The following is a 14,958-nucleotide window of genomic DNA, read 5'->3' on the forward strand; positions in this document are numbered from 1 at the left end:
GGTAAAGGCGTCCCACCCTCCTCCCGACCTGCCCCGGCAGCCTCGCCACCCCTCCCGGCCTGGGGCGAGGCTGCTGCACCCGCCCTGGAGCAGGCGGGGGAGCGGGCTGCGCGCCGGAGGCTGACCCGGATCCTGGCGGCGCTGCGGTGTCCCCCACAGGCTCTCCAGGCCGGCCGGCCGCACCTGTCGCAGACGGCACCGGCCCCGCGTCGTCGTCAGGACCCGCAGAATAGTTTAGTGAGCGACAAACATGTCCTCCACGGAAGGGAAATTTTCCTTTTTTTTTTTTTTCCCCTTGTATGATTTGTGTCCCGTATTCATTATCAAACCTCCTAATAGTCTAATACGCTGTAGGTGTGTGCGCGTGTGTGTGCGTGTGTGGTGATCGATTAGATGATGCTGGGAGTAAAATGATTTCCAATATTTGAAGTAGTTATGTGCACGTATGTTTGACTATAGTTATCAGGCATTGAAAGCTCAGGCGCTTCTTCTCATGCCCACCTATATCCTTTTCCCTCCCATCTTTCAACAAGATTGAACTTGACTTTAAACCTTGGAGGCCTAAATAATAATGGCCTAGAAGATTAATGTATCTAATAGTTGTTGGATATTTTTAATGAGATAAATTCTTCAGTACTTCTCGCTGTCCAGGAGCTACAACGATGTTGCATAGTGAGAACACAGCTTAGCATGAAGACTGGCATGTGAGAAGTATAAGTATTACTTATAATTTTATTGTTTCAAAAGTTGGACATCACAGTTAACAAGCTAGTTATTTGACTTGTGCTGGTTTGGTTTCTCGGTTTTTAAACTATTTCCTTGTTTTTTACTTACTAAAGTATTTACATTAGAGTTCACCCTTTGTATTGTACAGTTCTATGGATCTTGACAAATATAATGATATGTACCCATCATTACAGTATCATATAAAATAGTTTCACTGCCCTAAACGTCTCCTGTGCTCCACTGATTTATTTTTATTGTCAATGTAGTTTTGCTTCCTCCAGAATGTCATATAGTTGGAATTATACCTTTCAGACTGGCTTCTTTCACTTAGCAATATGCAATTAAGGTTCCTGTATGTCTTTTTGTGGTTTGATAGTTCATTTCTTTTTATCCCTGAATAATATTTCATTGTATGGATGTACCACAGTTTGTTTGGAGATAAAACAATGAGAGGCAAGAAGAGGAAGGATTCTAAAACTCAGAGGCAGGCCTACTGTTTGTACCTCTTTCTTCACAAACACTTGCCAGCTTTTAAGCAGTGATAGGATAGTATACGTGTTTGTGTTTATCAATTCTTTGCCAAGTTTTTAAACAAAAGGTTGTCTCAAATCTTTTAAAAGTGATATGAATAAAAATACTTGTTTATTTTTGCCCTATGAATTGTAAGTCATTGACATCGACTTAGAGGAAATGAAATGTATCTTTTCTAGATTTGCTAAAAGAAACAAAACTCACTAATGATTTTCTTTTTGGTCTAGAGAGAAATTCCATCGTCCGCGCAATCTTCTTGATGCAAACTAAGACCACAGCAAGGGTTATCCTTGACCTTTGAGGACTTTAATAGTGAAATTTAAAATGTTCTTCAGGGAAGAATGGCGCTTGACCTACACTTTTATAATCATTGGTTTCCTGACAGTCAGGCTGTCTGCCAGTCATAATTGTCCTACCCAGAGTCTAGAAGATGTTGTCATTGACATCCAGTCATCTCTTACTAAGGGAATCAGAGGCAATGAGCCCATACATACATTAACTCAAGAAGACTGCATTAATTCTTGCTGTTCAACAAAAAACATATCAGGTAAGTAATAGTCCCTTGACAACCCTTTATTCCATGTGTTTTGTGACATAAGTGGCTGGTTGACATGGCTCAATAGTTTATATTAGTGATTCTCAATGGGGTAGAAAGGTAGGTGACAAATTCACCCAGGGAATATTTCACAAGTGTGCCCTCTCCTCCCCTAAGCTGTGTCAGAGTTACTGATGTGTGTGTATGTGTGTGTGTGTGTGTGTGTGTGTGTGTGTGTGTGTTATTACTCAGGCGTTTGAGTATAAAAAGGTGGAGAACCACCAGTGTTAGGTTCTAACAGGCATCTGGGATATTGAAACAAAAATGCTACTTAAATGCTTAGCTGCCATTCATATGACACTGAAGGAAACTAAGGCCACGGGTTTAAACCATGCCTTTGCATATTTTAGGCTCCAAACCTATTACCTGAAAAGAGGAGTATATGTCTAAGTGAAACAATTGTTGTTTAGTTGTTTATGAACCTGCCCTAATTCCATAAACGAAGAAATACAAAAACACCCACCTAAATTTATTGAGCACCTAATGCCTTGCTGGAGATAAAACAAATGAGTAAGATGGACAAGGCCTTGCCCTCAGAGCCTAGAAGAGCTAGTGAATGTTGGACAAGTGATTCTTACTTGATTTATTAGCCAACAAAATCCTGTTTTCTCTTAGATCTTTACTTCCTTTTCTTTCTATAATGGTTGTGATATAGGAAGGAAGGAAGGGAGGAAGAAAGGAAGGAAGGAAGGAAGGAAGGAAGGAAGGAAGGAAGGAAGGAAGGAAGGAAAGAAGGAATATCTTTTCATCACCATATATTTGATTCCCTTTACCCTCTTTGTCCTCTCCATTCCTATTCCCCTCTAGTAACTACCATTCTGTTTTCTGTATCTATGAGTTGATTTGGGGTGCGGGGGGATGGGACTGTTTTTTGTTTTATATCCCACATATGAGTGATAACATCCGGTTCTTGTCCTTTTCCGTCTGACTTATTTCACTTAGCATAATTCCCTCAAGAACATGCATTTTAAATAATTAGGCTATATGCCTCTTAACCTTCAACTTGGCCGAAGGGTCACAGGCCAAGATGTGAGACTATACCAGATTGAGGTCAAAGCCAACTGTAGGCCATGATAATTAGAGAGAACGTAAGAGAAAGAGAAGCCAGCAATGAAAGTTAAGAGTGAAAAGTGAGGAAAGAAAACAGAAAAGCAAAAACGGTAAGAAATAAAAGAAATACTAAAAAAGAACCAAAAGAAGAATGGCACTGATAAAAATAAAAAATGGTCTTTGCATTCCATATCCTACTCAGATTCTTTGTGGAAAGAGACATATTATGTATGATGCTGAATTTACTGACTCCATTCAAGGACACCTGGCTCATGCCTTCATATGTGTGTGAGACGCCTCAGGATACAAGAGCTATATGAAATCATCAGGGTTAGATCCATTTCTTAAGTCCCAACTCAACTGTGAGTTGTATAAAGATTGCACTATCAGTGTTTCTATATATATTTTTGGTGGATATAGTTTAGCAAATGGAAGGTTTATTTCTAAATAGTTAAATGCACTGTTAATAATTGGTTTTGCCAGTCCTAGCTAGTTTGGCTCAGTGGATAGAGTGTCGACCTGTGGACTGAAGGGTCCCAGGTTGAATTCTGGTCAAGGGCACATGCCCAGGTTGCAGGCTCAGTCTCCAGTAGGGGGTGTGCAGGAGGGAGCCATTCAATGATTCTCTCTCATCATTGATATTTCTATCTCTCTCCCTCTCCCTTCCTCTCTGAAATCAATTAAAAAATATATTTTTAACAAATTGGTTTTGCCAAAATTACCTTAATTCAGGTTTTTAATCCAATGTCTTTAAACGTTGCTTCTAGTGGTTAAACTAAGGAAAAGGAAATGATTCAGCAGTCAGCAAGCAAGGGAACAAAAGTGTTTGTGTTGGACACCAGAATAAATGAGGTTCTTCCTGCTTGCTGTACTCTTTAGAAAATCCTATTTCACAATAATGCTTATGAACCTTTCATTGCAGGGGACAAAGCGTGTAACTTGATGATCTTCGACACTCGAAAAACAACTAGACAACCCAACTGCTACCTGTTTTTCTGTCCCAGTGAGGAAGCCTGTCCACTGAAACCAGCAAAGGGTCTTATGACTTACAGGATAATTAAAGGTAACGAGAACATTGCTCTTTTTCTTTTGTGATTGGAATTATTTAAGGGTCTGGTTCATGTGAAAGATTTTCTGCAAACGAGTCTAAGTAAAACTTCCAAAAGAGGTCACAAATATAGAGGCACACCAGGAAATCTCATGATTTAAAGTTCAGCTTTTAAACCAAACAGCTTTTTTTTCCAGTGAAAGACCTCTGGGTGATAAGATTTTTTTGTTTTGTCTTTACTTTCTTAAGATAAAAGGTGCACAGACTTTTCAGGAAACATTTTAAAACACCTCTTTAGATCAATGTCAGCAGCACAGGAATAAGTGTTTTGAAAGGGTTAAGACCTATGTGACTATACAGAATTCTAGTATGTTTGTCATTAGGTTAGAATATTTTATAGTCACATGATCTGAAATCAAACTCAGTGGATTTTGTTGTGTAGACCTGTAGAGAAGTTCATTCAAAAATATTAATTGAGTATCTACCATGTAATAAATTCTGTGCAATACATTGGAAATATAGTCTCCATGCACATGGAATTTAAATATTTCTTCAGAATACAGAAAATAAACTAAAATAATTAATAACATAATTATTTGGATATATCTTCATCAGAATTTGACTTAATTTTTCAGGATGAAATGCTTTCAGTATTAAATTTCTTTGAAAGCTTTTGTTATTATACCTTGGATTATTAATATTATTTTCTTTATTCAATAAACAACATGTATTACTTAGTATCATCTGTGTGCCAAGCACTTTTTTTACGCCCCAGGAATACAAGGATACAACACTAAATATAGAAAATAAGTTTCTCGCTTCTGAGACAGAGACAATAACCATAATCCTATATAATAAAAGGGCAATATGCAAATTGACTGAAACAGTGGAATGACCGGTTGCTATGACACGAAATGACCACCAGGGGACAGACGCTCAATGCAGGAGCTGCTCCATGATGGTCAGTGCACTCCCACAGGGGGAGTGCCACCCAGCCACAAGCCAGGCTGACGGCTGACAAGCACAGTGGTGGTGGCGGGAGCCTCTCCCACCTCTGCAGCAGAGCTAAGGATGTCCGACTGACAGCTTAGGCCCAGTCAGGCTGTCTGTTGGACATCCTCTGAGGGCTCCTGGACTGCTAAAGGGTATAGGCCAGGCTGAGGGGACCCCCTCCCCGCAGTGCACAAATATTATGCACTGGGCCTCTAGTAAATACATAATCAAGAAAACTGTAGCCGAAACCGGTTTGGCTCAGTAGATAGAGCGTCGGCCTGCGGACTGAGGGGTCCCAGGTTCGATTCCGGTCAAGGGCATGTACCTGGGTTGCAGGCACATCCCCAGTAGGAGATGTGCAGGAGGCAGCTGATCGATGTTTCTCTCTCATTGATGTTTCTGGCTCTCTGTCTCTCTCCCTTCCTCTCTGTAAAAAATCAATAAAATATATTTAAAAAAAAACAAAAAAGAAAACTATAACACAAGTGCAATGCAGATAATTAAGCTAAGATAATGTAATAGATAATCCCTGAGTGGACCCCCTGGATTAGGTGATCAGAAGAAGCATCTGTGAAGAAGTAACCCTAACCTGAGATCTGAGCAGTAAGGACCCAGATGCGAAAAGATCATGGCAAGACCTTCCAGGGAGAGGAAATAGCCTGTTTCAGTATCCCAGTTGGCTGACTCATAGTGAACCATGGACATGAAGAGTGATATGCCAGAAGTAGGAAAGACAGAGAGTTCACATAAAGCTTTGTAAGCCAGGGTAGGGTAGGATGTTTTTATTTTAAGTTTATAATGGGAAACCATTGGAAGTTTTGTTTCTTTAAAAAAAGGTTTTTATTGATTTCAGAGAGGAAGGGAGAGGGATAGAGAGATAAAAACATCAGTGATGAGAGAGAATCATTGATTGGCTGCCTCTTGCCCGCCCCGCAACCCAGGCATGTGTCCTTGGCTGGAATCAAACCTGGGACCCTTTAGTCCACAGTCCGACACTCTATCTACTGAGCCAAACCAGCTAGGGCACCTTTGGAAGTTTTTAAGCAGGTATGGAATGTGGTTGTTTTTTGTTTTGTTTTTTTAATATGTTTTTATTTTTTTCAGAGAGAGGAAGGGAGAGGGAGAGGAAGAGAAACATCAACGATGATAGAGAATCACTAATTGGCTGCCTCCTGCATGCCCCCTACTGGGGATCAAGTCCACAACCCGGGCATGTACCCTGACCAGGAATCAAACCCTGACCTCCTGGTTCATAGGTTGATGCTCAACCACTGAACCACACCAGCCGGCGGAATATGGTGTTTTAAAGGTGATTTCTCAAAGCTCACTGTGATGGCTGTATTGGGAATGGACAATGACCCAGCAGCAAGAGGGGAAGTGGGAAGACTGGGTAGGAAGTGGGGGTGAGATGCATGTGGAAGGCCATGGCATGGTGGACCAGGGAGGTGGTAGAGGAGATGGAGAGAAGGAGACATAGGGGCTGTTTCAGAGGAAGAGTTAACAGGACTTGCTGCTGGCATGGATGTGGGGGACAAGAAAAAGACAAGCTGCCCTAGCCCGTTTTGCTCAGTGGATAGAGGGGTCCTGTGGACTGAAGGGTCCTGGGTTCCATTCAGGTCAAGAGCACATGCCCGGTTGTGGGCTCAATCCCCACTGGGGGGAAATGCAGGAGGCAGCCGAGCAATGATTCTCTCTCATCATTGATGTTTCTATCTCTCTCTCCCTCTCCTTTCCTCCCTGAAATCAATAAAAATGTTTTTTAAAAAAGAAAAAGAAAAGCATTGAAGCTGAGTCCTAGTTTTTGTCTTGAGTGGCTAGATGGATGGTGGCACCGTCTACTGAGCTGAGGAAGATTTGAGAAGTGGCTTCAGGGTTGGGAGGGAACGTGCAGTCAAGGGCTCTCTCCTGACTGTATCACGTTGCATGTGCAGTACTTTGAGGAATGATACTGCTCAGGGCACCTGGGCACTGACTCTGCTTCGTCCCCTGGGTGGGGCTGTGTCTGAGTTTTGTTCACGAACCAGGAAAACCTGATATATCAAACATTCCCTTAAACAGAGTATTTGTTTAAATAATAATCGCGATGTGAGCCCAAATCTAAAAAGACTGGCATGTTAAGATACAAAATTTCCATTTTGCAAGATGAAAAAAAGCTCTGGAGATGGCTGATGATGATGGTTGCACAACGGTGTGAATATACTCAGTGCCACCAAACTCTGCACTTGAAAAGGGTTAACTTGGTCAATTGTATGTGTATTTTACCACAATTTGTAAAAACAATAATTTTTTAATTGACTGTGGATGGTATAGAACAGATTTGGTTTCTCAAAACACTCAAGACTGTACCTTGCATGGATAGTGCTTGTCCTCCTCCCCCCCTTTTGGGGCTTCCGTGGCCAGGGAGTGACCAGTGTGGCTCCTTCACTTCCCCTGCCTGTTTGTATATGGTCTTGGCTAACAACACAGGGGACCTGCAGTGTGGGGTGGACATGGCTTCTCACTGTTCCTGCTTGACCACCTGGGACATTGCAGAGCCTGTTACACACCCAGGGGTGGAGTCCACAGGAACTGGATATTCCAGTCTGAGTTTCCAAAGAGGTCAGGGCTAAGACATGGATTGGAACGTTTGCTCTTCTCCCTCAGGAGCTCCCGTCACGTAGAAGTTGGGCCATCACATTCCTCCTCTATTATCCCTTCACACTACCTCTTCTTCATGCTGTCCTTTCTCCCACTATCCCTGTGTGTTCCCGTTGTCTATTATCTATTTCACAAGTAAAGCAGAATATTTAAAACATATAGGTAACTTTAATCCAGTAATTCTACTTCCATAAAATTTACACTAAAGAAACAGTATCAAAACAAGAAAAAAACTGTTGGTGTGAAGCTGTTTACTGTATAATTAATTAGTCTAAAAAATGGAAAACTAGAAGCAGCATAAATGTTCAGTTGCCAGAGTATGGTTGGGTGGAAAATATGATGGGCCCACTTGAGGGAATATGATGCAGACACTAAAACATAAGTTTGAGGTGTAGAAATAAACAAATTCATTTAAATTTCTGGTGAAAAACATTCAGTTTTTCAATTACATGAAAAAAAACTAAAGGTATACAGACATGTTAATAGTGGCTGGAACATAACAGAAATTATAGTTGAATTTATTTTCATTTTTATAATACTTCGGTGATGTTGTTGCTTTTATAATGCATGTATTGTAAAAGAGGGGGTGTACGGTAAAGATTCTCTCCAATGGAAATGAGAGAAAAGGGAACTTGGCATGTGCGTAAATCTTTTAAGGGCTAGTGTAAAGGCAATGAGGTGGAATTAGAATCAAACGGTACCTCTGGTAGCCACCAGGGGGTGTCATCAGCCCAGAGCAGGTTGATTAATAGCGAGGTGCAAAGTGGCTCCAATCCCAGACATAGTGTGCAGTGGACTGTTTATATTTTACAGGATGTTTACAAGTTGTGTGTGTCATTCAGTTTATGAATCTGCCCATGTTGATGGATTGAGATTACCCATAGAAGTAAATTATCTACCTCCTGTTTGGAGCGAAATTAAATGCCTGGTTGGTGGTGTGTTTCAGGATGAGCTCTATTTCCTATTAATGATTGACTAATATTTACAGACTGGAAGTTTGAAAGATGGCAGTGCATTCTACTCATCCTATAAAACTATTGCAGCTTGGCATCATTAAATTTTTGTCAGCTTGTGGGCTATCATGTCTACCAAGGACTGGAATAGGGGAATTCCAAAGTAGAATAAATTGGGAGTCTTTGCTCAGCTGGTTTTCAAGTAATAATCAGTACGTAAGTTTTTTACCTAGTGAAGTCGCTTAAAAATGAAAATCAAAAGAGGGGTTGAGGGCACAGAACTGTTTCCCAACTCCCTCTGTGGCCTGACTCTCCATGACTGAGAGAAACTTAAGTGGGTGAGGTCAGTGAACCAGGTGTGCCGGATCCCTGTGTGTTTCTAGGATCTCTGCCAATAGATGAATCTTATCACCAGGGAGCAGCTCCTGCCTTGAGTGTCTGCCCCCTGATGGTCAGTGCATGTCATAGCGACTGGTCGTTCTGCCATTTAGTCGATTTGCATATTAGCCTTTTATTATATAGGATGCTTGCTTTCTTGGGAAAGAAACAGCTGTTTTGGTCATTTCTGTCAATGGCTTTATTTAAGTTCTGAGTTCACATATATCACAGAGCACTTCCTTAATCTTTTTTTTTTTTTTGAAATTTAAAGATGAAATATGTTAAATACTGTTGGGTTTTTTTTCAAGTATCTGATCCTACCTAAGCATAGAGATGCTGTTTATTTCATGGGGATGCTATGTCTATGAATATGATATCACCTGCAACAGAAACTCTTTTCTTCAGCATGGTTGGAGGAAAGAGGAATTTCAGGCAACTCAATTCTATTTTAGAGGAAAGTACAATATCTTTGAGCAGGTGTCTACAAACTTTTTTCAGTCAGGCCAGTATTTTATAGTTTTTGTAGGTCATACACAATCTGTCCTACTTAGTCACCTCTGTCTTTGTAGTTGGAAAGCAGTGATAGACAATATGTAAACAAATGAACATAGTTGTGTGCCAATAAAACTTTATGAACACTGAAATTTGAATTCCATGTCATTTTCATATGTCACAAAATATTATTTCTTAGCCACTACAAAATGTAGAAGCCATTCTTAGTGCACAAACCATATAAAGACAGGTGACAGTCCAGATTCGGGCCGCATACCATAGGCTGCAAACCCCTATCCTAGAAGGATTAATATGTGACAGTTCCAAAGGACCTCTTAAAGGTGTGAGGCTTAGAGAGTGGTCACAGATGTTACAGATCTGAAGTTGCCTCTGGATCTGTTTGTTAGGACAGAGGAGAGCGAGGTCTCGTTTAGAAACTGGCATTGAGGGGCGTTGAGGAAGGAAAGGGGAAAGAGAACAGGGGAGAGTTGATCAGCAAAGGCTAGGAAATTCCTTTGCTTCCTTCCTTTTTTTTTTTTCTGCAGCTCTCACCAAAGTGAACTGATTAGTTAACCAGCAAATGATCATTCCCTGGCCTGATTGCTTTCACAGACCTTTGCAGTTTGAATGGTGATAAATGGCGTGTGTGACTAAGAGCACCACTCTAAGCCTTCTCATGCGTGAGGAGGACCTGAGGCTGGTTCCTCTTCAGTAGGAATTAGGACTGTGTGATTTTCTGCTCTTTATGTGGCCACCATGATTTCAAATATGGGCTCATCATCCTCAGAACCTGAGATACTGGCTCTAAAATTTTAATATTTGAGAGCCAAAATTAAATCTCCCAGGTTGCCTCTCTCCCCTGAGTGTGGTGCTGAAAAATTTTTTTTTTAATTAAAAAATGTCATCAACTGCTTTGGCCTCCCTGCCTTCTCCCTGCCTCCTGAGGAGACCAAAACCCCCTGTTCTCCTCCCCATCCCCCCTTAGCAAAGCAAATCGCGAGGATTCCGCCTCTTCTCCCCATTGTCCCGTGGCCTCCACCTACCTTTCCTGCCTGTCCCTGTCCCCGCTGTCAATCTCTCCAGGGATTGCTTGCTCCCCAGTTGTTATCACATCCCAGCTGGCACCGCCTGCAGGAGCTCTGGCCTCACGGGCAGTCTCCCTCCGGGTCCCTCTGCCACATCATGTGGCCCAGCCTTCTTCCATGGCCTTGGCCCCTAAGGCGTCTCCATCTTCCTACATCTCCTGCTGCCGGTGCTGAGGTCCTCTTCGAGTCCCTGCTCCTCTCACCTCTTCCTTCATTTGCCTGACCCTCCTCCACACACTCCCTTCTCCTCGGTCCCATCTCCCTAGTATAAACCACAGCATCTGGTGGAGAGGTTCTGATTTGGCAGTTTGTATTTTTCCATTTTGCACAAGTTTCAAAGAAATGTCAAGTATCCACAGTGTGGGACTTACTGAACAAGTGACTATGTGTGTCTTTTTTAACCTACCTTATGTATTTAAGTCTCCCTTATATTTTCTTTACATTTCCAGATTTTCCATCATTGGGCAAACCTGAGTTGGTGAGCCAGAGAGCCACTCCCGTACCCCCTCATCCAACAGGTTATTCAAAGCCCACAGGTACCTTATGGAGAGATACATTTTCTCAGAAGTTTGGAGCCTCAGATCACGTGGAGAAACTACTCAAGATTGATCCAGTGAGCACACCGTCCCCTGTTTATCAAGAAAAAGGGCGTTCTCAGAGCCCCCAGTTTTCCTCAGGACAAAGAATAGGGCATCTGCTGCCTGAAAATGTGACGACATTCCCCACTGCTGCTGCTCTACATACCGTCTCCGCCTCTCCAGAGCCCCGGTCTCTCTTCCCCACCCGTGCTCCAGGCACGCCGTCTGTGTCTTCCCAACCACAGGCGGCCACCACAGCTCCGCCTGCAGCGACAGTCAGGTCTCAGCCTCCCGCAGTCACCTCTACCATTTCCACACGTGCAGTGGTTACACCTCAAGCTCACGTGACTACCACAGCAGCTCCAACCACCATCTTTCAGGCACCTACAGACTTGAAAGGCCCACCAGAAACGGGGCCCTTTAGAGAAACTTCCAACCTAACTGTGACCACAGAGCAGGTCCCTAACCCCGCTATGGGTCTTTTGCCAAATGCGGGTTCTCCCGCTATGAAGAAAACTGCTCCCCAGGAAGATGAAAAGACCAGTTTAGGCGGCTCCTCCCAGCGCGGTGTTTCAGAGAGTCAGCCCGGCCTCCCATACGAAAAGTGGCTCCTCATCGGGACCCTGCTCTTTGGCGTTCTGTTCCTCACAATAGGTCTGGTCCTCTTGGGTAGAATGCTCTTGGAATCCCTCCGTAGGAAACGTTACTCCAGACTTGATTATTTGATCAATGGGATCTATGTGGACATCTAAGAACAAAACTACGTGTCTCTTAATTCATGTGGTTCCTAGTAGCCCAAACGCAGTGAGAGTCTACTAACTCGCTGATCCTAGGATTTTTGAAGGTATTTTAAAGGAGGTCAAGAGCCACCTACCACTTTCTTTTTTCTTTTTTTTCTAAGGGGGGAAAGAAAGCAAATTAGGTGATTGGAGTGATCTGTCTCTAAAATATTAGCTGAAAACAAAGCTTTACTTAAAGGAATAATGTATAATTGCCATATAAATTTGAAAAATGACTATTTTTTTGTTTGTTTTAGAGGGAAGGGGGAGAAAATGGTTAGGACTTCTAGGCTCCAATTTGTTAATATTTTTAGTTCCAGATAAAGTCATCTACTTATGACATTAATTCTAATGGATTTACTTTCCTTTTATATGTATACCAATGAAACTTATTCCAGATGTATTTCCCTCCAATTAAATATTTGAATAAATCTTTTGTTACTCAGTAATGTTCTTGTAAGTCATATGCCCAGCTGGATAACTTTCCATTTATTCCCACCAGTAAATGATTAAATGATGAAAATATGTGTTCTAAATTAAAATGAAAATTCCCCTCCCCCTTTTCTCATCAATGAGCAAAGAGGTTCCTTTGGGAGAATTCTAGCAAAATATTAGGTTACATGGAGACAATGATAAGTCAGTTCTGATGCCCAAATCTACTTTGGATCTATTTTAATTTACTTTTTAAAAAAATAATAATAATATAGGAATTTTCTTAAATTTAGAACTTTACCATATTCTTTATAAATCCTTATCTAAACTTGACGGACACTCATTTTTTGGCTTTATTTGTAGTAACATTGGAAATAACAGATAGCACTTACAATTTTTATTCAAGGATTAGTGTGTTTAACTTTCATTGATTAGTTATTGAAATGTCTGAGAAATGCTTTTAATATACAGAGTTTGCCAGACAAGTTACAGTGGGTCACTAAGAAACCAGGAGGCCACCTAGGTCAGTTTGAGATCTGCAAAAGCAGAGGTTTGGTCCCTTCCTGGTGATAAAATGGAATTCAGGTGAGAACTTTACACAGTGAACACTAGAGGGCAGTAAGTGGTTAATAAGTATAGCAAGGAAGGCAAATGTAGGAAATGATAGAAACAGGCTTTTCTCTTTCCTCATCTCTTCCTTCCAGTCCCCTCTCCTGGAACCCTATCTCCCCCTCCTACCCCCTGGCTTATACATAAAGCTCATTAAGAGGAAAGCTAGTCTACTGAAAATAGTATTTTTCACATATTTTCCAACTTAACAGTTTGACACAAATCTCCAAGGGGTTTACATAAGCTTTAAGTAGGTTGAATAAATAACACCTTGAATCAATTTAATTTAACAAGCATTTATTGAACAGCCACCTGTAGGCCAGAATCAGATTAGTAACTAAGAGCCTCAGAATTTTTAAATCCCCCCCCCCTCCTTTTTGATGGAACTAAATCGTGGAAATAAGGCTTTTCTGTGGGTGTTTTTAAGAGCTTTCTCCTGCTTCTCTTGGACCTCTCCATCTCCTTGCTGCGTACAGTCTTCTTCGAGATGGAAACTTGATGGGGAGCCCAGACCTGAGGCCCTAGCTGTAGTCCAGATGAGAAATGGTATGGGGCCAAACCCTGGCAGTGACTGGGGACGGATGTAGATTGTAGGGGAGCCGTTGGATTTAGGACCTGCTTCTAAGAGGTGGACTAGCTCCCCTCACACAGCGGATGAGACTGCTGCAAGGGGACATCAGAGGGGAAAGAAGCCTGCATTTGTGTTCTTTTAAAGAACTGTAACAGCGATTAGCTTAGCGGCTAAGCCTTAGCCGAACTTTTAGACAAGGTGCTCTGAACTATGAGCTCTCTCCTTTGGCTTGTGAAAAGGGAAGGTGACAGCCTGGTACGGGTGAGTAGACTACAATGGTTCCCCCTGCTCAGAAAATATTCTCTATCCATGGTTAATGGAAGATAGTCACCTGGGTTAAAAGGCAATTCTTAAAAAAGAGAATGAGCCCTGAAGAACACAGCCTACCCTGGATGAATACCGCTGCGTTCTTGTTTCTCAGTGAGCCTTGCCTGAGTGAGGCATCCTTGAAACTCTTTGGTTCCCAGGTTGTGGTGGGCACTACAGTTTATCCACGCAACAGCCACCCCCAGCTCCACGTCTGCCTTATTTGTGATAGGTTGGAAGTGTCAGATTCCTTCCCAGCCCCTCTTACAGTTAGGGATGGACCTGTGACCCATTTCCAGCTTACGGGAAACCTACTGGAGGCTTCTGGGAAAGATTATCCTCCTTGATAAGTGAGGGTCACACAAGTAAGGAAGCCTCTTTTGCCTCTAACTCCTTATTTCCTGCTTGGAATGTTGGTCAGGTGATTCTCAACCTTCCTAATACCGCGACCCTTTAACATAGTTCCTCAGGTTGTGGTGACCCCCAACCATAAAATTATTTTCGTTGCTACTTCTTAACTGTAATGTTGCTACTGTTATGATTCGTAATGTAAATATCTGATATGCAGGATGTATTTTCAGGGGTCACTGTAAGGACTTGATAACTTGGAGCTACTGCATGTAGCTATCATTGATAGTGAAGCAAACATATACTATGTGCCAGGCACACTTTTACATATACGAACTCATCCCTACAACAGCCTCATGAAGAATTTCTTAAAAATATGTTTTTATTGATTTTAGAGAGGAGGGGAGAGGGAGAGGGAGAGAGAAACATCAATGATGAGAGAGAGAGAGAACCAAGATGGCAGCATAGGTTAACGCCGGAGTTTGCTGCCGTGAACAACCACTTCAAAAGTGAAACTAAAAGACAGTACGGACACCATCCAGAACCACAGGAACACTGGCTGAGTGGAATTCCTACAACTAGGAGGAAAGAGTAACGCGTACGGACACTCAGAGGAGGCGCAGTGCTGAAGTCAAATTCTGAGGTGCAGAGTGCATGGAGCGGGCTGGCGGCGCAGAGGCCGCGGTTGTTGTTTTCAATCGGGAGGGAGTCGCAGACTCTGAGCTCCAGATCTGAGCGAGTCTTTAGGGGCACAGACTCAAACTGGAGAAGCGGGACGGTCTGGTTTCAGTCGGAACTCGAGGGTAGCTTTCTCTCCGAGGTTTGCAGCGGTTGCTGGGACTCAGAG

The 14,958-nt window shown here is 42.3% G+C and overlaps 1 protein-coding gene across 1 annotated transcript; it reads left to right on the forward strand.

Moving 5' to 3' along the window:
• Positions 1–74: 74 nt before the first annotated feature.
• Positions 75–12,294, forward strand: MANSC1 (MANSC domain containing 1). Its single transcript, XM_006760222.2, has 4 exons — positions 75–237; positions 1,485–1,804; positions 3,825–3,965; positions 10,938–12,294. Exons 2-4 carry the CDS (start codon positions 1,582–1,584, stop codon positions 11,816–11,818), a joined length of 1,245 nt encoding a protein of 414 aa, XP_006760285.1. The 5' UTR covers positions 75–237; positions 1,485–1,581; the 3' UTR covers positions 11,819–12,294.
• Positions 12,295–14,958: the final 2,664 nt, after the last annotated feature.

This window comes from Myotis davidii, unplaced genomic scaffold (genome assembly GCF_000327345.1).
Source record: "Myotis davidii unplaced genomic scaffold, ASM32734v1 scaffold1017, whole genome shotgun sequence".
In the NCBI taxonomy this organism is placed as follows: domain Eukaryota; kingdom Metazoa; phylum Chordata; class Mammalia; order Chiroptera; family Vespertilionidae; genus Myotis; species Myotis davidii.

Bases quoted from the DNA above. Each gene is read 5' to 3' on its own strand.
- MANSC1 (XM_006760222.2), top strand. From the start codon at position 1,582: ATGTTCTTCAGGGAAGAATGGCGCTTGACCTACACTTTTATAATCATT. The intron at 1,805-3,824 runs GTAAGTAATAGT...CTTTCATTGCAG, and splicing joins TTCAACAAAAAACATATCAG to GGGACAAAGCGTGTAACTTG. The intron at 3,966-10,937 runs GTAACGAGAACA...TTACATTTCCAG, and splicing joins GACTTACAGGATAATTAAAG to ATTTTCCATCATTGGGCAAA.